Source organism: Aphis gossypii, chromosome 1 (genome assembly GCF_020184175.1).
Source record: "Aphis gossypii isolate Hap1 chromosome 1, ASM2018417v2, whole genome shotgun sequence".
Taxonomy (NCBI): Eukaryota; Metazoa; Arthropoda; class Insecta; order Hemiptera; family Aphididae; genus Aphis; species Aphis gossypii.
Window position 1 is genome coordinate 40,941,544 of NC_065530.1, and position 23,922 is coordinate 40,965,465.

Consider the following 23,922-nt stretch of genomic DNA (forward strand, 5'->3'; position numbering starts at 1 on the left):
TGACGTTATGTGTAAATAAAATATGATTTACTATTCGAATTATTGTCGTTTCGTTTATCATATAAATTGTAATGAACCCTACACTATAGGGTCTTCAATAAAAATATAGTATTTCATATTATAATCTACATTTTTAAAACGTTGAATTAAAAACATGCATACCTACTCAAACGCACTTAATTAAATCAAGTGTTAGCTATCAGGTTGATTGTGACATGTGTAAGTTTATATCTTTTGATCAGAAATAAACGATACGAAAATATAGTGTATTTTCAGTTTTTAAAAAACAGTAGGTTTTATTGATTTTTCGTTTGCTTGTGATTGTAAATGTATTTGATTTTTACGGTACAGCTGGTAAAGTACACTTTGTATTAAATGTGCCGACTTCAAAATGTAAACGTCAATATGTCAAGAATTGTCAGGTAGGGAGAGGCTTTGTGAAGACGATTGATATTCTATACTAGACATGTGTATAGATAGGTATTAATGGATATTGATGTTTATATTAAGGTGTCAGAATTAATACTCCGAGCTTAAATTTTAAAATACATTTATTTTTGAAAATAGTTTAATATTTATTTAAACGTGATAAAACATAAAAAATGAATATAAATATAATATTATTTAGCGTAATAAAAAAAAAAAAATATATTAGTGAATACAATATTATAATACGTAATAAGAAATGTATGAAAAAAAAAAAATTACAAAAAGTCTTTAAATAAAAAAAAGACTACACTGATCAATGCAAACTTTAAGAATAATTTTTGATGGTCGGAATATTTGCCTAGGTATACACTTTTAACTTAATATTATTGTACATTTCGTACAATATATACGTGGTGTACCTATGTGTGTTTGACACACGCATTATCTTACTTAAATTATTTTATTACTTGGCGTATATGAAATAGTCAGTATATAAAAAAAATAACGCTTTATAATAATATATATTTATGTATGAGTCCGAATAATAAAATGTTTGCAAAAGCTTTTTGAATCGTTGGCGAAATGAAAATTGTATTACAATAATAATAATAACACTATTGTCGTTAAACATATGGTAATGTTCTAATATCGTATTAATAATTATTATTATCGGCCTGACGTCCGATTTTCATCGCTCTATCGTTTTGGTTAGAGCGCGCGCTGCCGACGGCGGAGCGGTGTTGACCGGGCGGTTTTCGCGTGTCAGTTTGATAACAAACGATATATTTATTATAATCATCATGTCGGTTAACGTCGTAACGTAGTCGCTCATCTACACGTCCGGGCCGTCCATCGGACGCCTACCGTCGACGCCAACGGACATGTCCGCTGACCTGGCCACCAGCGCTTCGATGACGCTTAGCTCTTGCATCTCTCCTCGTTTCCGGTGCTTCCGGCCGCTCCTGTCCGCCTGCTTGTCGCTGGGCTTCATGAACGGCTCCTCTGCCGCGGCACCGGCGTCGTCGTCTGCGCACCACTGGCAAGTCATGCGAGCGTCGTCGCCCACCTTAACCGTCTGGTGAACGATCAGCAACGTCAAGAACGACACGGCGAACAGTATGCCGGGCACAGTGACGCCCACCATCAGTTCCCACCACGTCTTGTTCAAGTCGAAACGGGCCAACGCCGAGAACGAATCGTTCTGAATCAAAAATAAAAAAAAAAAAACGAAAACAATAAATAACAATGAACCACGCTGGGCGTTCAGTCGTTAAATTTCGGTGCAAAATTTCGACTTAAACCTAAAATTTAATGATTTCATTGTGAAATCGTGATTACAGAATTTTCACATTGGTCTATCTCGTTGTCGCACGATATAATACACGATCGAAAACAAATAATTAACTCGGGGTAATCGACATTTTTTATGCACATTATTTATTCTACAAAATATTCGAGGTCTGTCGTCGTCTGCATACAGATTACAGATAAAACGTATAATAAAATGCAATTGTATCGAATGGAAGCTGCTCTGTAATTTTACCATGATTTTAGAATTTTGTTTCGTAATCTTTTATCGTGGAAATGCTTTCGTAACAAACTAAAAACACGATTGTTTAATTTGAGTAAAAAAATGGATCGATTTCTCTTAAATACGTAGCTTTTATCGGAATTATTTCGTTTTTTACTAACTGACATAATATTATACCTATTATTTAATATGGTGATACAATTTATGACGCATATTGTTAAGTACGTTATCTAAAATCGACTAACATAGCTAACAGGTGTACATTGAGCACGTCCATATATTTATATATAATAGCATTAATATTTATTGTCGTGGATTAAGTTGGCGTCTGGCAACCGTTTTAAAAACTTTTGTTTTAACGTTTTTATAATAGCGATAATTTTATATAGCCGTTTGAAATGTGCATTTACACGCGTTCAAACTTCGTTAAATAAAACAAAAAAAAACAATTGTGTCGAAAATGTAAATAATAGATTTTATACATATGGTTTGTTTACGGGTTACTTTAATAATTATATTATTATAATACCACGAGGATATCGCGTTGGAGATAGTTGTGTGTTCTAGCTAAAATTCCTACCTTATCCCTCCCGTATTTATGTGTACTATTGCCGATACCAGGATTTTGTATTATTACAACGTGGTGAACGATAACACAATATATTATATAAATTATTTGACGTATATGCGTTACTTTTGTATAAAAGCACGGGAACCGGCTGAGGGCCGTGTGGTTTTCGCCGGCCCTGCCATGCGTGAAGCCAAAGTCTCTACACTCGTTACGTAACGTGTTCACACATCCTTGCTGGTTGATATACAGTCTGCTGGAGTTGTAAACGGTGAGGGCGGATTGGGCAGGCACGAACGTGTTGGTCTCGTCGAGTAGCTGGTCGCTCGCTTCGTATATCGCCCAGAACGTCGTGAAGTTTATATATAGTTGCGGCATTTGAGATTCGTCGAGCACAGTACCGTTGATGCAGTCATAGGCTCTGCAGGTGATAGAACAGTACGCGATGAACAAAATATGAAAAACAAGGTTTAAAAGCCGACTTAAAGGTTATCCTAACCTAACCGACATTTCTGCAGACTTACCTCAGAGAGTTACCGCTGTCTTTCGTTATGGTGTTACAGCTGGCCATGAATATGCCAATGGTCGAGTTCTCGTCTGTCCAGATCTCTTTGGGCGTCGCAAGCGGTTCGCCGTGCGCTGCGTTACCGTTCGCCTTGTTGTACGCCACCACTCGCTGACAGTCTCCCGTGAAGACGGTGTCCCCCGTTCGGAGGAATACGTTCACTCCCGTCGTCGTGATTTTGTTACAGTATCGGTCACAGTCGAATGGCCATTTAATCGCGTAACAACTTGAAAACGCGAAGACGAAAAGTTTTTTTTTTATTATTATTACACATAACCGCGTGACGATCGTCCGCGAGTCAAAAAAATCTGATTTTTACCTCCCGCTGTTACAGTCGAAGTAACCGTTGAGCTTTAAATTGTCTGTGTCGCTGTCGACCAGCGGTCCGCTCTTGTTATAGTAACACTGGTACAATTCTGACATATTGGAACAGTGACCCAACCTACAGGCCATAATGCCCGTCAGGCCTAGACATTCTTTGTTGTTGTTGCAGTTGTACCGTTTCAGAGTATCCGGATTTGCCTGTAAAAAATGTGCGAGCTTAGACGACTACGGAGTTGCATATTTTACACACATGAACCGGCGGCCAGTCGCAACGGGTCGATCACTGCTGCAGGATGTGTGTTATCATATTAATTCGGACTACGCTTTTTGCAGCTGGATCGACTCATAATTATGTACTTGGTATAATAATGTATAAAAGTATTTTACCGTGTACACCAATACTTCGGGGCTTTTCGGTGATAAAATATATTTTTTCTCGTTTTGAATAAAAATAATAATTGCGGCGTCCTGGTTATTTATTCGATCACGAAATGCCGCGTGCTAAACCAGCGCGCCGCGTTTATTATATAACTATATCGCCTTACTGCAATGTGTGTTCTGTGTAGGTATATGTATATTGTATATAATAGCAGTGCAAAGTTATAATACAATTTTTTTTTCCCTGTACACCCTAATACGGTCGACCCATATGACTTGCGTGACGGAATCGTATTTTTTATGGACGAAAAGCACGGTGTGTTGTTTTATTCGAAATATTGCACATATATCTATAAAACACGGGAATTTGTGTTCGGTTTCGACGATAAACATATAAATGTTCGGAATTGGGCGATACTTATACTCAAACACGATGACCACAGCACGTGGTCGCGGTGGTTTTGGCTGCGGTGATGGTGTTGGTGGTGGGATTAGTCGACCGTGGGTTGAATTTTACACGCGTATAAACGATAAGTCGAGAAACACGCAATAACCAACAACTCGGCCGAGTGTGGGGTGTGTATATATATTATGAAAAAAAAGTTAACACGGACAGCGGATTTTTTTGGAAACTTGCCTGCGGACATGAGACGCTCGTGAGCCGGGTGCAGTTCTCCACGCCGATTTCGGTGCCGTTTTGCCGTACTGTGACCATGTACTGCGGACAGTTGCCCGACGGTTTCGTCAGACACCACTCGCCGCAGGACGCCCACTCGCAGTTGTTGGACACCGTCGAGTTGATCGTCTGGCACATGAGCGGCACCGTCTCGATGGCCGCGTTGAACGCTCTGTAGCCCGGCACGTAGATGGCCACCGACAGGTACACCAGCGACACGGAACTGAGCACGAACGTGAGCTGGCACACGCATATCAGACCGCATATGTGCCTGTCTTGTTCCGGTATGGGTTTCGGGGGCGGTTCGTGTTTCTTCTTCCGGGTACCGCCGCCACTGTTTCCGCCCCGGTCTTTGGCCGCCATAGACTTTCGGTGCTTTCCTGCGTAGGCGTATCGTACACTTAGCTCAATATTATAGGCGTATAATAGTAATATTGTTGTATATAATCAACGATTTATTATACTGTGGACGTTTTTTTAAATTTTTTTTTTTTTAAATATAATTCTGACTAGTCCTATTCTCGTTTTTTATTGTGTTTTCGTCTCCCCAAACGTGCGTGTTTGACGCACTGTTGTGTAACCGGGGACTTTAAAGAACTAAATGAGTTCATTCACTGCGGCGTGTATAGAGTTTTTAGATATTTTTCCGATCGGGATTTGTCATGTTTAAAAACGGTTTAGTCGTAAATAAATTGTGTATGTACGTGTGTATTAAAATGCTAGGTTTGGTCGAATGAACTCTTGTGATTGGCATCTACCGCCGACGCAGTGTTTGAAAATAAATCGTTAAAAGCCAAAAATCGATTGTTTAATTAATTTTTACTTCTATAGGTACCTACTTAAAATAATTAAATATGATTGTATATCTATATTATATTTACTTTGTTAATGGAAACGTTACTACCCGCAGTGTTACTGCTGCAAAAACAAAATTAATGATTACAAAAATACTGGCCATTGTCTTTTTAAATTTATCTTTCTACATTTAATCATTGTTTATTATAATACGTTTACATTTTGCTCACATTATATTATTTATATGAATCGATTAAATATTTATTACAATGTTTTAGTCATAACATTACGTTCTAATATTATAATTTATATGCTATTATTTTGCTCTACAGTTCGTTAAAGTATCTAATTTGGCTAGCGTCAGTATATTGACCCCTAAACTCTTATTTTAATAGCGTATTATTATTATTATTACATGTGACCTTTAAGTATAAGCTTCACTTTTATGTAAAATAAATCGAGGTATACCAAAGTATACTTAGAAAATGAAAATTATTACGAACTAACGATTTTGTTTATGTTTTGGAATAGACTTTTCAAAGCTTATTATGAGCAAATATGCATTAATGAAGAAATTTAAAGTTTTAATTTTTTCAGTCTTTTGGCATTATAAATGAAAATAGATGTATTCTTTTATGATTTTATACACGGATGGAAAATAATGATAAAATATATTATTATTATTTATTTATCTATATTATATTAGTTGTTCTTTCTGCCATAATTTAAAAATTAAAAATAATTTATACTTTGAATTCAATTATACGTTATAATAAATTTTTCTATATGAATTATTTAAAAGAAAACTATAATACGTATCTAATAAACTGTCAATATTTAACATCGATTATGTTTATTATAATAAAGATTAAAATATGATAAAGAATCTGTATACTTATATTTTATATTGTGTGGTGCACTTAATTGTGTTAACGGGTAAACGAATTATTTATGTTAAACTTTGTTAGTTTTTATTATTAAAGAAACTTATCAAAATTGTTTGGTGACAGCTTTGTTGGGTGGTTGGCAAACTTTTCTTTCGTGGTACTTATTAAGAATTTTCTTATCTATAGTAAAAAGAAAGTGTAAAAATGAAACTGAAAAGTAATATTGTAATACTTTAAGAGATGAAAATGATATTTTTTGACTAAAAAGATACAAAATACTTTTATTTTATCGTATAAGTTAAAATATCATATTATTAACTATTATGAGGCTGTGAATTTAACGCATTTCAAACTCAAATATTTTTTTAACATTTCTAAATACGAAAATAAAAACCTTAAAATTTATTAATATGATATAACTATGAAAATAATATTTTTCTAAATAAAATTAAAAACTATTAATATATAATAATAATAAATAAAAATATTTTGAATTTACTTTTATTAAGATTACGTTTTCATTTTTTCTTATTTATTTAATTAGATGAGGTATTTAAATTATTCTTCTGTTTTTAAAAATAAAAACCAATTAATATTTCTTTTATCTATATATTTTATATTAATCGATAAGTGACGATTACAAACTAAGAATAATTTGCCCCGGACTTACATGACTTTTATCACGGACCACGGTCGTCAATTTATAAAAAAATCTATTAACTTATTAAAAAAAAAAAAAATAATAATAATAATAAAAAAGCATGTTTAAAATTTCAATTACTAAATTAAATTACAGTAAAAGTTCAGATATTTTCAAAACATAAAAAAAAATATGGTATTATATAATATTTAAATATGCACAAGTAGAACTTAATATAAAATATGTTTTGACCTGGGCTTAATTTCCCTACATTTTATATTTTACTTTTTTTTCATTTTAAATTAATGAGGCACCAATTACTTTTTAAATTAATATTACATAATTATTTATGGCACATTTTTATAATCAAAATTTAAATTAATGCTTATTTGGCGGTGAAAGATGATAATACTGATAACACAAGGTTACTTGTGATTAAAATATAATCATGTGACCATAATATAATACCACACTTACACACATATTTATATTGAGATATAATAGTATACATAGATCATTGAAATGGTGCAGTGTACTTACAGCTTTATTCGTTTCTTGAGTATTCGATCGAATGTTTTGGTGCATATCAAAATTGAAATATATTTTAATTAGAATTTTTGTTTATCTGGTTTTTTTCCGTTGCATTTATCTCTTGAAAACTGTAATTTACCGTTGATCAGTTTTAGTCATTACATATCGATTTTACGATTAAATTTTACATGTATGCCGATAGATGTCTAGTCGAAAACTGTTGCATTACGAAAACATATTTGAACGGAACACGTAATTCCGATGAAGTGACACTCCCCTGTTTATTCGATGCCGCCAGCGGGGAACGGTCCCAACCACAACGAACCCTGGTGGAGGTTTTTCTTTCTGTACATGTCAGCCCCTCTCTTGTACTGGGTCAAATCGATTGTGTTTAAGACGATCTCGCGTTGAATGTCCCAATGAATTAATATAAGCATTATGCTTGCTGCAGTGGTAAACAATACCAATACATCAGTTTGTACCTATGTAACAGTAGTGCAACCAATATGATGGACCTACTCTTTTTTCTGAAGTATCGATCTGTACTCGTTTTAGCAAGCATTATTGTGGGCAGGGAGATAGTCGTGGTTTGGGGTGTACTCAAATTCAAAACCGTATAAAGTTTATTTGATATACATTTTATTTATAATATAAACAGTTATTCATATATATAAATAGGGTATTATATAATAACTTATTTATGAACAAGCGGCATACAATTTATATTTTAATTATATTTATGTATATTATTATCATACGTCTATATAAACTATTATAAAAAGTGAAATATACATGTATAAAAAATAATATATTTAGAATTAAAGTGATTCGCTTTTATAGGCTTTGTAAATAAATATAAATTCATATTAAGTAAAAATAAATATTTTTAAAATAAAAAATAATTTTTGGCGTTACATAATTTTTTAATTACATTCTGGTGAAGTTAAAGCGGAATATAAATGTAAATATAAACATAGTTAGACCGAATTAGTGAACTGAAAATTTAGCACTCGCTTCTGTGTCTGAAAAAAGCCATTATATAATAGCAAATATTGTGTGTATCTATAAATCAATAATCGCCATCTTCTTCGTCTGTGCTGAATGGTCGTTTGGACAATTTTCTCCTGTAAATATTTGTGATAAAATTATATTTTTACATGCATAAAACATTAATATATTAAATAATAATATTAGGCGTAAGTTGTGCAATGAAATATGAAAATTAACTAATTATATTTTTAATTTTATAATTTAATTTAACAAAAACTAGGAAAAAAATAAAATCACTTGAATTCAGTATTAATTTTTTACGAAGATTAAGCCTCGGCGTAGTCTATTGGAAGAATGCTAAAATGTATTTATTTTTCATTACACTTTTTTTTTTTTTTTTTACAAACAACTATTCAGATTACTTTATTAATATTACGTTAAGTAAACACTTTTATCTAATTTTTGATTTGAAAGGTACAATTTTTAAAATTATATCGGTGTTGCGTCATTTTCTTTATTACTTAATCGTAAAAGTTTTGTTTATTTTTAAAAACCATAAATTGAATGGTTTTAATATAAAAGTAATATAACATAATTGCGTTTATATACTGTTTGAAACTTTCTATTTCTTTACTTAATTAAATTTAAAAGTTAAACACAATGATTTTTATTTTTCAGTTTGGAATGTTTTCAAAAACGTTTTCACGAAAATCTTGTATACACTTACTGACTGTAGCATAAATAAGGGTAGATATGTTTTACATTAAACTTAACATTATAGCATTGTCGACGGCAATAAATTGTCGTTATTGTCGAATAAATAATATATAAGTTGAATACTATGTATGTAGTTGTTATAAATATATAATATATTACATTGTAACTCTAATTTAATGTTAGACGTATACTCAAGGAGTGGTATAATAATTGTATGAAATACATTTCATTTGGGTCGTCTGTAGTGTATATTCTTGTTTTCGTTTGGTTCGTTGGGTATATCATTATTATTTTTATTACATTTATGTGAAAAATTTTTCTTTTATCATATAAATTTGAGTTTGATTCGTATGTTTTGTGGTACGACCATAAACAAAATTTTACGTGCAATGATTTAAAACTCGCGTGATCGTTGCATATCATATTATTGCAGTCAAGACTAATGACGTGTAAAGTATAAATATATATATTATAGCGTATTAATGTTGGTTTAAATTAATTTATTGACGCCTTTGTCAAAATAGGATATATCTTTATAGTATTCCCAATATTTAGCCGATAAATAAAAGTGTTTCTATACGAACATAAGAAGTCGATTTGGACCGCGAATTCCAGATCAATGTAGTTGGCAATAAGAAAACAATATAGTTTATAGCAGAGGTTGTTAACCTCATTAGGGCTATGTGCCAAACTTTTTGCTATCAAAGTTTCAAAAAAAAAAAAAAAAAAAAATCGCATACTAGTAATACGTATGCGTGTATGTATTATTATTATTTCATAGGTACCTATATAAATAATTTTTTTTCAGGGGTGATAGAGTTAATAAAAAAAACGATTATAATGGCAAACTTTAGCGTACCATTGGTTTGACTGTAGTTACGAGATGAAATGACGCTGTGAAATAAATTCAATTGGAGTGTATTGGCATTGTATCTATGCACGAAAAAAAATAAAATATGTTCACCTGATTACGAGTTGAGGGTTTTCGTTTTTGACTGCCGCCGTCTTCCTCTTGTCAACCATGAACTCCCTTTTGAGTGCCGGACAGTACCAGTAACACAGCACAGTGCACGATAGGACAAACAACGTCCAGGGTATGACTACGGCGGCCACCAGGGTCTTGATCGTGTGGTGCCAGTCGTAGTCGGCCACCACTCTGTCCGGGTAAGCACGGCTGTAGTAGCACGGAAACACTTTCATTTCAAACTCTGACAGCTCGGAAACTTCTCTCTCCCGCCTGTCCACTGCCGTCGACTGTTGCGTATCGTCAGAGGCGCCTTCCAATAAAATTGGCGGAGGAGGTGTACCGAGTGACGTGTCGTTACCGTGCCTGTACAGTTCTCGGATCACCGGCTGGGTGATGTGGTTGATCTCGGGGATATCCTCCTCATTGATGTGACCGTACTTCAGAGCGAACGTGGTGCAATTAACGAACGGCGGATAACCGCAGCCTTCGGTGTTCACCAAGAACCGGACCACTGTACCCGCCCATTCCAGCGACTCGGGAGACATATGGTCCTGCAACACGCCAACATACTTCGTTACAACGTCATATCGGTGTATTTTGGTAATTATCAGTTATAGGGCTTAGGGCGACCGAAGAACGGTGAGATTCGATTAGATTGTTTTCGGTTATCTTATTTTTATTGTGCGACAGTATATATTATAGTGGAATGTATAAAAAGTAGAAAAAAGAAAGAATTCCATAAAGTATTAATATAATATAATGACTTAAAACAGTTAATACTATTGTTATATATTAGAAAATAATAATAATATATAAATAAAAATGCATTGCAATTTTATTTGTTATTTCATTTATAACACTTTTGGTGCTATAATTCAATTTGTATACACATTTTAATAAAAATTGAAATATTATTATTGTTTTTTGTCATGTGACAAATGAAGGCAGCTAGAGCGCGGTTTACACCAGTGTAGCTTATATATATTTAATCAATTTATTAGTTACCGGCTTTGCCTTCAATCACCACGTAATTTATAAATTTTTATGACAGTCTTTGTATAGGTAACGATGGAAAACATCATATATTTAGTCGTTTCGTGTCGTTCACAGAAATCAAAAGTTCATTTTAATTAGTTGTAAAGTTTTATAGTTTTTGACATTAACCTTTGTTATAGTATTACTCATTAGACAGCCCCGTGACGTCGATCAATCGTTTCAGTTTAAGAAATTAAATTTTTACAATATTTAAATTAATTTATACCACAGCTATATTTTTTCATAATATCACACATTTCTTAGTTGTTGTTCATAATACACATACATAAGTTGTTTTTATTATATTACCTTAAGTAAGCAGTTTAGCGTTAGCAGTCAGATACACAGTACAAAATCTTTATAGGATTTTTATCGAATTTACTGCCATTGTCTCAATTATATAAGTAATGAAGATAGTTTTTGTTTATTTTATTTCGTTTCACTAATTTTTAGTTTTGATGTTATTATTAGAGTATAATAAATGTATTTATTTCTATATAATTAAAAGTATCTATTGAATTTAACCGATATTTTAATGAAAACATACACGAATAAGAAATATCTTTATATGCATCTGACCTGTTTTAGTTTTCTTATACGACCTAAGGTTGAGAATAAATGAATTATTAACACATTTTTGTACTTTAAGTTGTGGGTATTATTATTGTAATTATTATATTAGTATTAATATTGTAAAATAATAGAAAAATGTTTGTTTTTATTTTTAAAGTACCTATCTATATTATGAATATTGCTATTATTATTATTTTTTTAATATTTAACCTAATCGTTATATTTTCGCGGAGGAATTTTTTCACATTTTTTTTTTATTTTCAGTTTAAAAAGTAATTATTTTTAGTTTAAAAACAATTTTAATAATTTGCGATCGTTAAGCCGAGTTCACACGTATCAGTTAAAACGTTCGTAATATCTAATTCATCAAAACTTAACAAGTTATGAACGTGTGAACACTTTTTTCATCATCATTGAATCATCAAAATTGATTATCAGTCATTAAGAAACTATTTCTATTTTGCGCCATTTCTAATGATCAGTATGGTGTCATCATGAAAGGCGTGAACTTGAATTTGAATTAAATGTTTTGACTATTCATTAAAAACATTCAGTTAAATATTTTCATTATTATTGAACATTTGAACCACGTGAACGATTTATTCAGTTAAAAGGATCGTCAATATATAGAAATTAATCAGTCATAATTTACTTTATCACCATGATAAAATGCAAAGACAAGAGCGGATTTCGTGATCAATCGTCAATAGAAAAAGGTGTTATCCGTTTACCTATATGATGATATCTACTTCGATGATCGTATTTTGTAATCTATTGGTGTGTGCGTTCAACACTTAGCTGTTAGTATACTTTATGCCTCTATAATATAGAATGGATACAATAAAATTCATATAAAAAAAAAAAAACACTTAAACTCGATGTTTTATAAGTAATAAACTCTTTGGTTTCGTGCCTGTTCGTATTGTTTGTACGGCGTCAGCGAATAGTTCACTGTGATCTGATGGCACTTCGTTGTGGCCGACGTGCAGCCTTCTCGGCACGACGACCATGAACATTTGCTCAGGCCCGCGGCGAACACGTGCTCGTGTAGCGCGCACGTGCCTGGCTCCGGCGAGTATCGGGCGATCAGTCGGGACACCGCCGGGTCGACGACGAACGGTACGAGGAACAGGAACACCATAAACGATAGCACGGCCGTAGTGCCCAGGCACAGGCTCACTTTGGGCTTGATGCGCTGACAGAAGCTGTCCTCGGCCGGTTCGCCGAGCAACCTCGACCCTTCGTCCTGGCTGGGTTGCCGGCTCCGCACCTGTTTCTCGTCGCCGGGGATCGTTCCAGCCATCGTTTCGCTTGTCCGTCACTATCTGTCGGGAAAAAAGAAAAACAAATCACTGGTGTTGATCAAGCTATGTATATTGAACGGCGATCGACCGATCAGTATTTTTTAGGCAATTGGTCCGCGTTTACGCAAGATTGTAAGTGTTTGAAAATATGACGCAGGTCATACTTACATAGTAATTCAAGGAATCAGAATCTTATAAAATATGTTATGTTATGCAGCTAAAACACGAAATGTGATCCAGTTAGCTCGTTAAACTACCCTGTTTTTATTATAACACTCAATCAATCGAATTTCGTGTCATAGAATTAGAATTGATTTAATCGAGACCATATTTATTTTATTCGTTGATTTCATTCAATTTTCAGTAATTTATTTCTGAATATCATCTTTTCGATTCTACACATTTTTTTTACTATTATCCACAGTTATCAAACAAATACGTCAACAGTAGTATTGGTAGTAAAATTTTTTAAATGGTTAGATTTAATAAATTATCGATTAAACCCGATGTAATTTTATGTATTTTTCGTGTTAAAAACCCTTTTCCTTTCTTGTAATTTATGTGTAATATTTTCTGAAAGACCTGGATTGCGTTCTTAAAACTAAAATCTATAGTAACCTTAAATAGTATGTGGTTAAAAAAAACATTTTAACAATATAATAATTTATCTTGTATATTTATAAGTATAATTTACGTCGATTTCACTATTGTTAAGCAATAGAAATTATGCGTACATATAATATTATATTAAATATATGTAAATTTTATATTAGTTGTTAGTTATAAAACATGTCAAAAGACATTATATCATTATTAACAATATTATTACATAGCTTGCGTGTTGAATCTCGAATGCGAAATTGGTGCATACACATTATTCTAGACCGTAGTATTTTGTTGATACGGGCGAGATTTTTTTTTTTTTATAAAAGAATGACAACGTAAATAATACAATATACAATATACAATACGTAGATTTAAAAATCTCGATCTATAAGCGCATCGTTTTAAAACTATACATGTAACAACTAATACTTATAATTACGTTCTACTTATACCGATAAAAATGCTCGTGTATACATGTTGGACGTACATGCACTATTGTATACATAATTGAAACAATATTTAACGTATATAATATAACAATAAAATTATAAATTACAATTAGTATAAACTTAATATTGAACAATTAATTATTTAAAAACGGTATCTTAAAATATAAAATTATATAATATATAAGGTATATATGCGCATTGCGCACCTATATTATATTATTTGTATAGGTACAATAATTAATTATACTTTTGGTGCTATTGATTTTTAATTGTTGTTATAAAGTACAGCAAATTTGTTTTGTCGCACATATACATATAGTATTACATAAAGCTTATTATTTAATAGTATCGTGTGTAAATAGATAGGCATCGAGTGTATAAAAAAAATATATATTTTTCAAAAATTAGCGACGCAGTAAAGATGTGTCAAGTCACAAATTTATATTTATGTGCGAAATTTCCGAGATGCAATGAATTATATTTAAACGAATGAATACAATTTAATCTCACTAGTAACAATTTTTTTAATGTTTTAACAATCACGCGTTCCCCTCACCGATCCAGATCTGTGTTGTGTAAGAAGCTTATTTTTTAAATGTAAGCTGTCCGGATCGTGGTGAAATGTTAAGCTCTAGTAGTCTGGCAACGAATACATCTGTTGCTGACGAGTAGGGCTATCTTGTAAGAGGGGAATGCCTGGAATAAAATAAACAACAAACATGATTATTGATTAGTAAAAAAAACAAAAAAAATTGCACAAAATTTTATAAGTAGTAATAATAGTGTCCTGTACATATAGGTATAGTATATCAAGTGTTAATAATTTTCGTATAAGAGTCTAGATATAATGTATAAGAGTGCATAGCAGTTCTCAAGTCTTTTTAACGAAGTGGGATAGAAAATTGGTTTGCAAAACCGCTCATATAGAACAACAATAGAAATAAGAACATGTAAATAATTCAAGAATTGAAGTTGTAGTAACTTTTTCGTTATAAGTTAAGAAAAAGGTCGTTGATGATAAAACGTATAATAATAATATTAACAGGAAAATATAAACTCATGATTAGTACAATAATATAGATCATTAAACCCTTCACCGATTTACAATATCAAAAACGGCTCAAATCTTCACAATTACCGCCATTAAGTGGATGTAAAAATGCCAGTCCCTCTACCTCCACATCAGCAAGAACACCCATGACAAATACACTGGACGGACAAGACGATCGTCACGACTCAATACGTGTCAATTACTATTTTGTGTTTTACTCACGTAGCGAATCTCAGAGGGACGTATTGTCCATGTCGGCGCTCGATGGTCTGCGGCCCGCAATGCCTTCCAGTTCGCGGTCGTGCAGTGGAAACATGAGGTTCTTGCGCTTGAATCGCATCTTAGCGTCGTCACCCACCTCGACGGTCCGCTGGCAAAGGATGAGCGTAAGGCAGGATATGACGAGCATGACTACCGGCACCACGGACGCCACTAGGAACTCCTTGTACGTGCGGCCCAGGTCGAACCGAACGACGGCCAGCTCGGGTATGTCGGTGGCGTAGTAACATCGGAACCTGGCGCGGGCGTTGTGGTCGGAACCGTCCTTGCCGTACCGTCGGATGAACACGTCGCACTCGCCGCGGAGCGTGTTCACGCAGCCCTCAAGGTTGATGTGCAGGTGGCTGTCTTTGGCGATGAGCAGTTTGTGTTCGCGGGGCGCTACCGTGTCGCCGGCTACGATGGGCCGGTCGCTCTGCGCGTTCAGGTTGGTCAGGTGCGAGAAGTTGGCGAAGTCGGCGAGCACGTCCTGCCGCAGTAGCGACCCGTTGACGCAGTCCGTGGCCAGCAGATCTCCGGCGGACCCGCCCAGCACCACGCTCATGCACGACGCTATCAGCACGTCGTCCTGTTCCTCGGACCATATCCGCTGTCGTCCGGCGCTGGTGCCGCCGTCGTCGACGTCCCGCGGCAACGGGTCGCCGTCCATGTAACCGGGCAGGTGGGCGGCCGCGTCGCACCGCGCCAAGAACGTCCGGTCGCCGCTCAACACGATCACGTTCTTGTTCCTGGTCGGTATGTCCACGCACCTCCGGTCGCAGTTGTACGGCTCCAGGATGCGGCTGCACTCGCCCCGCGCGCAACTGTTTAGCCCCGCTATGGACATGCACGTGATCTTACCCCGATACTCGTTGCACTTGAGCGGCGGCTCGGTGTTGCGGAACTCGCACCGGAACGCGTCCGTGATGTTAATGCACACGCCGTCGGTGCAGTTGAACGTACCGGTCAGCGTCTTGCACTCGTCCCGGATGCACGTGTACCGCTTGGCGTTCTCCGGGTCGAACCCGAAGCACGTCTTGTTGACGACGTGCGAACAGTTGTGCAACAGCAGCGCCGACCCGTTCTGCCGGATGTTGACGTAGATCTGCGCGCAGCCACCGGACGGCTTGCTCAGGCACCATTCGCTGCACGAGCTCCAGTCGCACTTTTGCGACGACACGTTCCTGGTGGTGGTGCACACCACCGGGTCCTCCGATATGCCGGACTTGAACTCCCGCATGGTAGGCATGTATATGGCAACCGTCAGGTACACTATGGCCACGCTGCTCAACACGGCCGTCATCTGGCACACGCATATCGTGCCGCATATCCGGGTGTCCTGCGGCGGAACCACCAGGTCTTCGATCGGTATCGGTTTCTTTTTCGGCATGACCCGCACCGGCTCGACGGCGACGTGTTACGACGACCTTTGCAATAATGCCGTGAAACCTCGCGGTCGTGGCCGCTGCTCGAACTACTCGACACGGTGACGACGACGACGACGACGATAACAACAACAACAATGGTACACCCCCCTCGCTCGACACCGCCGGGCGAACGCGAATAACGAGGCCAAACGCCGTGTGTGCACACACAATGAAGGTGGCGCGACGGCCGGGGTTCACCGCCGCCGCCGCCGCCCGCCAACGGACCGGCGCCTCGGAATCTAGACCGCCGCAGAAAAATCAATAAATCCAGACCGTTGCGCGAACAGATAACCTCGACGCCGACATTCGTTATCACGTTTTCGTTTGTGTTTTTTTTCCGCTCGTTGATAACGATTTCGGTCAATTTTGAGTGTTGAGTAGTTTTTTCAATAACTTTGCCCGCTCGCTTCCGGTTATCTTCCAGCGACTTGCTTTTTGCGAATTGTAGTATGCCCATTATCATCCACCACCCGCCGACAATATTTTATTGACCTCGAATGCAAGGCCAATTTACACCTGTACTATTAAAAATTACCTACAAAAAAACTTTACACCACGCGAAACCGCGTTATCGCACGACCTTTGTGATTACAGGTCGATGTCGTCGTTTGTGTAATGTGTGATAAGTATTATCTATATTGACGACTACCTACCTATTTACGATTATTTAATACGCAAATCCCGTTCTGCTGACGTCTAACGCCTACATGTTTTTATTGGTTATTTGAATTTTTAACATGAAATCGAGATTGACATTAGTATTATATAATATACGCTTTTCTACAACTGAAGAATCCAATCGCGACTTAAATGTCAAAAATGCACAAAACCCCCGCACGCCTGTAAGTACGCTACCGACCATTTACCGTGTATGACAATAATATAATATTACTTTTACAATCTACAGTATAGTGTTTATTATATAATCGTAAAAATAATAGTATTGTTTGCGCGCACGTGCTATAAATCTTACCGGAAAAGCTTGCGACGTTCTTGTTATTGCTACGATTGGGTTTAGTCGACTGACGGACTTTTGTGATTCAACAAACAAGCTTTTGGCGAGTGTTCGGGCGCTATCTATACATCACTCACGTGCGTGGTGGTAAGAGTCGACTAGCATTTTACTCCGATAAACGGAGAACGGTCTTGGCAGTTTTTGACGTTTATAGGTAGAGCCACGAGTTCATATTGCACGTCTCCGTCTAGTTGAATTATTTTTGTAAAATCGACATGATATTGGTATCGGCTGTTCATTTCCTTTATAGTTTTTATTTGTATTATTTTGCTCATTTTAATGTCGCGTACTGCATAACCAGGGGTGTTCGTGGAAGAGGTAACTGAATAAGATCGGCCATCCTCATTGATGGACTTTGGAATTTTATTTTTATTCGTTAACTACATGTAAATTATAATCTGAGTGCGAGCTACCTTCCTTTGGATAAATTAATAAAGTTAGTCTTCACTAAAATTCAATTAAACATTCGCTTAAGGGTTCCCCGCGTAGTTATATCATGCAATTAAAAAAAGAAAATCGTTAATAAAACGATAAATATTTATTTGGGTCCTCTTCACTACGAAAAGTGTATAAACATCGATGGAGAATGCAGTCAATACATATTGGTTATTGCTCCCGAAGCACTGAATGTCAAAGAAAACGTATTCATCTATTTCGACACGTCTCATTTATAATTTATAGACTAGTGTTCACTGTATATTGTACAACAAATATGGTTTTCTGTTTTCGGTCATTGGAGACACACTTCATAGTGGAGGTCCTTTATTTTGTTCTCTAGAGTGAAGTTGTATCGTAGTCAAGTGGTATCAAAATTCAAAAGTTCTAGAATTTCGACAATCATTTTTAATGAAAATATTGAAGATTGTTGTTTTAATATACAATATAGAAAATGATAAGGTATGCATATGATTTTATTATAATACAAGTTGAAATATGCAAAAAAAATATACAATAAATTTCAAACCATCATTAAGTAAAAGTATTTCTTATAGTTTTAAAATAAATTGAGTACAGTTTCTTTTTAGGTTTGAGCTAAATTATTTATGTTAATCGTATTTCTTTTGAATAAATCCATACAATTTTTACATTTTTTTTTCATCAAAGATAAAATTATTATTTTTATGTAATTGCAAATTAGGAGCGTCATCTATTTTTTACACTGTACTTTCGTTTAAAAAGGTATACCTAACATAAAGCGTGCTTATTTCATGTTAATACAGTTAAAATGCATAAAAATATGCAAAATAAATAATAGATTATTTGTTTGAATATTCATGGACATTATTTTAATCGAATGTCTAAAAAGAAATTACATAAAAAACATTACTAATGCATATTATAAATCTAAGTTTTATTATTTTGAGGTGTATTACATTTTATTATTTTTAGCAGAATAAATAAAATAAATCACTAATAATATTATATCAATAATTTATGATAATGTTTATCCTACATTCGTATGCAAGGGATGAGTACCATTACATTCATTAATATGCAGGTATACGAGTATACGAGCACCTCTCAATGGTTTCATGGTGGCCTCGTTCGCTTTTGAATATATTACCTACATAATAATTATTTTACGATGGATATACAATTATTATAGTTTGGAATTCTATTTAGAAATACATTATTATAGTATCTTTTGTTCATATTGAAAAGTTTTTTTTCAATATTTTTGGTGTTTTTACTCGTCAAACAGTAGGTATACTATATATATATATATTATTAATACAACATTTAAGTGTATTGTATAATTTAATATAATGTTACCGATTTAAATAAAAAATAACTGAATAAATTGTTATTTCTTGTTCAACGATCAATAATTTTATGTTTTGTCTCTAATTTTTTGGTTGTTCGATTTCGTCCGAATATAATTTGTTATTTTTAAATTATGTTTGGAACAAGATAGCTATGTTTACACATTGTTGAAGATTTTTTTTGTTAGTATTTGACGTTTTTATGTGTTCCAATTATTTCTAATGGGATTTTTTTTCATTGATTACCTATATAGATAAATAATAAAAAATAAATAAAATACCATTTAGATTATGTTATATTATTCTTATAATATTTTAGGTTATCACTTATATATTTCAGAAAAAACTTACAGAAAATCATATAAAATACCGCTAATGTCTCTATAATTTATTGATTATATTTATGGTGTGCTATAGTACCACCGTAATTCTTAGCCATTTTGTGGTAGCTCAATAAAATAGTCATAGAAGTGTACGGTATTAGGAGTGAACGGATTTATTTTATTTCGTAACTACCGATAAATATATAAGCTCTATAATTTTTTTCTGATCCGTTCACTACACATTCAACTGTTAAAACATAATACTATAATACCATTAAATAATATAATCGATACTTTTATTTTTAACTGTATATTATCTTATACATTGTTTTAGAAACAAAACACTCGATTAATTTATATAGTTTTCAATATTTATTCAAATGAATCGTTTGATTATTTGGTGTAAATATTATAAATTGTTCTTTTATATTTTAGAAGGTTATTTAAAATATGTTAAACAGAATGAATGCGTTTTGAAACCAAATCAATGTACAGAATTTGATTTTATTTATAAAATAGTATTGCTTCTTGTCATAAAAATAACGAGAAAGAGAGTACACTTGTTGTTATAGATTTAGTTTGACAGACAGATACAAAATAAATATAATTATATTTTGTATTTGTCAAATCTTTTCGCTACAACGTATAAGAAACTTTAAGGATAAAATAGTATTATTATATTTTTTTACGTTTTCCGTGTAGTCGGCCAAATTCAAATATTTTTACATGTACATTTTAGCAAGTTTATTTTTTATAAAATATGGGTTAGTACAATATATTTTCTATCTACAATAAAATTTGATTTATCAATTTATGTATAGGATCCGCCGGATCCGGTATTCTATTAAGTATTTTTCTAAATTATACTGTATCGTGAGAATTAACTTCAGTAGTGTGACGTTGAGTTAAGGACATTGGCGACACTGGTGTATACTTAGCACCCTGTCGCCATTGTTTGACCAATTTCTCCAAGTAACACTATACTCATCAGTCATCACGCCCATATCACGCCCGGGGCAATCGTCTTAACCTTTCCACCCATTAAATAGTAAATATGTCTAACTGACAGCGAGTGCAACTATATAGCGTATATACATGTTATATATAATCTCTATATTTTCCAACTGCATTTTTCTAACATAATCAGAAAAGTTTTCGCTATTTTTATTCATGATTATATTTTGTCTTGAATAATAAATTACAATAATCAAATTTGATTTCAAAGTAAACAGAGCTTGCAAATATAACCAATGCGTAGTGCATTTCTTCTTTTTTTCTTTCTTGTCTCATCTCGTCCATTTGCAGCTGGTTTTTCTTTTTTATTTCCCCCGATGCCATTTCGTCAGATTTCGTTACTACGGTAACCTGAAATTCTATTACAAAGTTCGCATAAAGTATCAACTTTTTTTATTTGATGTCTTCTCCGCCACCTCTCTTACAAGTTACAACATCTTTTATCCATTCTTACTTCATTTAGATATTATTTTTACATTTGTTGTGAATATATTTCTATGATCTAAAACGAATGTAACTATATATTATATTTGGTAACACTATGCAGTTTAAGTTTTTTTTTTATCATTTTATATTAACGCGCAGTGGTGTATATATAAATATGCAATACGATAAAGGTATATTATTGTTTAATGTTATCATATTTATGAGCCAAGTCGCATTTTCTATGTTTGTTTGAATAGTTTGATTATTCTAAAGTTTGATAATAATATATTATGTCGTATCGAGTGATAAAAAATGAAAACGAATCAATAGTATCGACCACATATGTTTTTTTTTTTTTTAGATTTATGGTGAACCGTAAGAAAGTAAAACTAATGTTGACTTTTTTTTTTGGTTATGCATGTCATTGCACAATATGTGTATAATTATTTTATAGTAAGTGCTTGTGATGGATTATGCTGTCAAGTGTCTTAAGTTAAGAAACCATCCGTTGATTGAACTTCTCGGGGTTGAGCGACTGTCTCAGTCACTCAAAGGTAATAAGACATGGTGCAATAAGAATTTAAAAATAAAAATTTTAAGCGCCCGATGATGAACATGACTGCTAATGAAAATTTTTACACATATGAGGTAATATAATAGTATAATAATATAAATGTATGTAACAGGCTAGGTTATGATGATACGTATTCCAGTGAATAGCGATTTATTTAATGAAGAATTTGAAGCAGATTTTTGAACGTACTGCTATAAGTTTTTTTTTTTTTATATAAATATTTGCTTTAGTCAAAAAATCGATCAACGATCAATGGGCGGTGTGTGGCGGTCACATGTGGCGGACGTTTATGCACTAACGTTTGAGCGTTAAAGCTACATAAAATACGGTTCGACATAAAACTATTTTATTTCTTTGCCGTTTCCGTTATGCGTTTTGAAATCGCGTGGTTCATAATATTGTCGTGCTACAGTTACGTAATTTAAATAGCTCGTTTTCGATTAAAATGATTACGTTACTACTAAGTAGAATAAATTGAATTCCTCGCCGACTATATTATATTTATGAGTAGGGTATAATATAGGTGCTGGAGACACTAACGTTTATAACGTGTTATATTTTATGACTCATCATTACAATAAAACTATAGTTTACGACAGATGTAGGTATTTATAATGATGAATAGGGTTCGACATTGGTCATTTTATCGATATAATATACGGAATTATGATTTTAAATTTAATAAAATAGCTGCACAGCACCAGGAAATTTTTATTTTCGACTTTGAGTGGTTTTCTCATTTTTGTTATTTATTTTCTGTTACGTTTATCGTTGGATTACCTCACGTAAACACGAATTCGTTTTATATATAGCGGTAAATGTAGCACTTAAATGAGAGATTTGTGTTAGGTACAGTTTGAGCGTATAAAATTGTTTCATTAATCCTCCCGCAACGTACATCTGTTAGTCGCTGCTAATGCAAGGTCTTTATTGAAGGAATGAAGGGAACTCGAGAGTTTATTATAGTGTATTGTTTCCTTATTGTGTGTGTGTGCGTGCGTCAAAGTTGATATTTACCAATTAAAGTTTATGAACAAGTTATTATATTGTGACGCATTCTCTGGTATTATATACATTTTTATGACTGTGTCTTATATAATATTTTCGGTTTTTCGTCATCATAAAATATTGTTTCTGCTAAAAGGCCTAATACATATTGTATAAATAAAATTAATATAATTTTATAAATATATTCTAATGCATATTCTAATATATAAAATTAATTAATTATATTAATTTTTGAACAAATAATTGTTGTTTATTAATACGAAGGATAATAATACAATTAAAGTATTCAAATTTTTTTTTAATATTGTTGTTTTTTTTATTAAGTAATGAATTAATTAGTTGGCTACACGCATAATTACCATAATATAGGTATCTAAATGTACGATTTTAATATGAAAGTATAAAATATGTAGGTAGGTACTATACAATTTTACTGTCAGTTACATGTTACAGGAAATAATAAAAGTAATAAGTCATAAAAAAATGTGTAGGGAGTTATCATATATCATATAGTAGTCAGATAAATACACGAACGACAGAGCCGAAATAATTTACAATAAGTGTTTATACTAATATTTGTCTAATTATTACGATATTATTAATGATTGATGTACCAATATACTATCAGCTTTTGGTTTAACCATACGATAGTATGTAATTTATTGTTTTTAGTTCAGTTTTTATTCCTTGTATGATTGAAAAAAAAATTTTCAGCGAAATTTAGTATAATAAATGTGCGTGAATAAAAAGTTATAGTGATTAAGTATTGCTCTAAAAATCTAAACTAACAATTGTATTTATGGTGAATGGTGTCTTCAGTCTTCAAATTATAGTATTCCTGAATTCAAACAATTGGTGGAAATTTAGTTTATTCAATGTAATTTGCTAAAACATAATCTTGAAAATGTTCGTTTATTGAGGTAAATTATTGTATACTATTTGCACAGTTTATTGTCTTCCTGCTTTTATTTGACGTAATCATTATGATGGCCATCTGTACTCAGGAACACTTATTAATAATTGTTTTTAATCGGAACATTGTATAATGATAGTTTCAGTTTTTAAATAATTATGAAGTTAAGTTGTTTGTTGATAAAT

At 33.4% G+C, this 23,922-nt stretch overlaps 4 protein-coding genes across 6 annotated transcripts in view; 1 reads left to right on the plus strand and 3 right to left on the minus strand.

The window, feature by feature from the left end:
- Positions 1-23,922, plus strand: part of LOC114123530 (cilia- and flagella-associated protein 298-like) — a 53,208-nt gene that overhangs the window by 8,380 nt on the left and 20,906 nt on the right. The window contains exon 6 of one of the 3 annotated variants that reach the window (XM_027986548.2): positions 9,840-9,996. The exons of the other annotated variants lie outside the window; for them this stretch is intronic. Coding sequence (XP_027842349.1) covers positions 9,840-9,845 — 6 coding nt within the window. The 3' untranslated portion in view covers positions 9,846-9,996. Of the gene's footprint in view, positions 1-9,839; positions 9,997-23,922 lie in introns of those variants that run through there. 3 annotated transcript variants of the gene reach the window in all.
- LOC114123528 (uncharacterized) lies at positions 534-7,628 on the minus strand. Its single transcript, XM_027986544.2, has 6 exons — positions 7,334-7,628; positions 4,433-4,851; positions 3,413-3,615; positions 3,053-3,319; positions 2,655-2,949; positions 534-1,630 (listed from the first exon to the last, which is right to left on the minus strand). Exons 2-6 carry the CDS (start codon positions 4,832-4,834, stop codon positions 1,262-1,264), a joined length of 1,536 nt encoding a protein of 511 aa, XP_027842345.1. The 5' UTR covers positions 4,835-4,851; positions 7,334-7,628; the 3' UTR covers positions 534-1,261.
- LOC114123532 (uncharacterized) lies at positions 7,947-17,813 on the minus strand. Its single transcript, XM_027986550.2, has 4 exons — positions 17,675-17,813; positions 12,520-12,931; positions 9,996-10,549; positions 7,947-8,448 (listed from the first exon to the last, which is right to left on the minus strand). The coding sequence occupies exons 2-4, from the start codon at positions 12,907-12,909 to the stop codon at positions 8,394-8,396; spliced, it is 999 nt and encodes a 332-aa protein (XP_027842351.2). The 5' UTR covers positions 12,910-12,931; positions 17,675-17,813; the 3' UTR covers positions 7,947-8,393.
- LOC114123529 (uncharacterized) lies at positions 13,568-16,919 on the minus strand. Its single transcript, XM_027986545.2, has 2 exons — positions 15,239-16,919; positions 13,568-14,661 (listed from the first exon to the last, which is right to left on the minus strand). Exon 1 carries the CDS (start codon positions 16,662-16,664, stop codon positions 15,249-15,251), a length of 1,416 nt encoding a protein of 471 aa, XP_027842346.1. The 5' UTR covers positions 16,665-16,919; the 3' UTR covers positions 13,568-14,661; positions 15,239-15,248.

Bases quoted from the DNA above. Each gene is read 5' to 3' on its own strand.
- LOC114123528 (XM_027986544.2), bottom strand. From the start codon at position 4,834: ATGGCGGCCAAAGACCGGGGCGGAAACAGTGGCGGCGGTACCCGGAAG. The intron at 2,950-3,052 runs GTAAGTCTGCAG...TATCACCTGCAG, and splicing joins GACAGCGGTAACTCTCTGAG to AGCCTATGACTGCATCAACG. The intron at 1,631-2,654 runs GTAACGCATATA...TTTTTGATTCAG, and splicing joins TCCCGTGCTTTTATACAAAA to AACGATTCGTTCTCGGCGTT.
- LOC114123532 (XM_027986550.2), bottom strand. From the start codon at position 12,909: ATGGCTGGAACGATCCCCGGCGACGAGAAACAGGTGCGGAGCCGGCAA. The intron at 10,550-12,519 runs GCACGAAACCAA...GGCGTGTTGCAG, and splicing joins CGTACAAACAATACGAACAG to GACCATATGTCTCCCGAGTC. The intron at 8,449-9,995 runs GTGAACATATTT...AAATATTTACAG, and splicing joins AACCCTCAACTCGTAATCAG to GAGAAAATTGTCCAAACGAC.
- LOC114123529 (XM_027986545.2), bottom strand. From the start codon at position 16,664: ATGCCGAAAAAGAAACCGATACCGATCGAAGACCTGGTGGTTCCGCCG.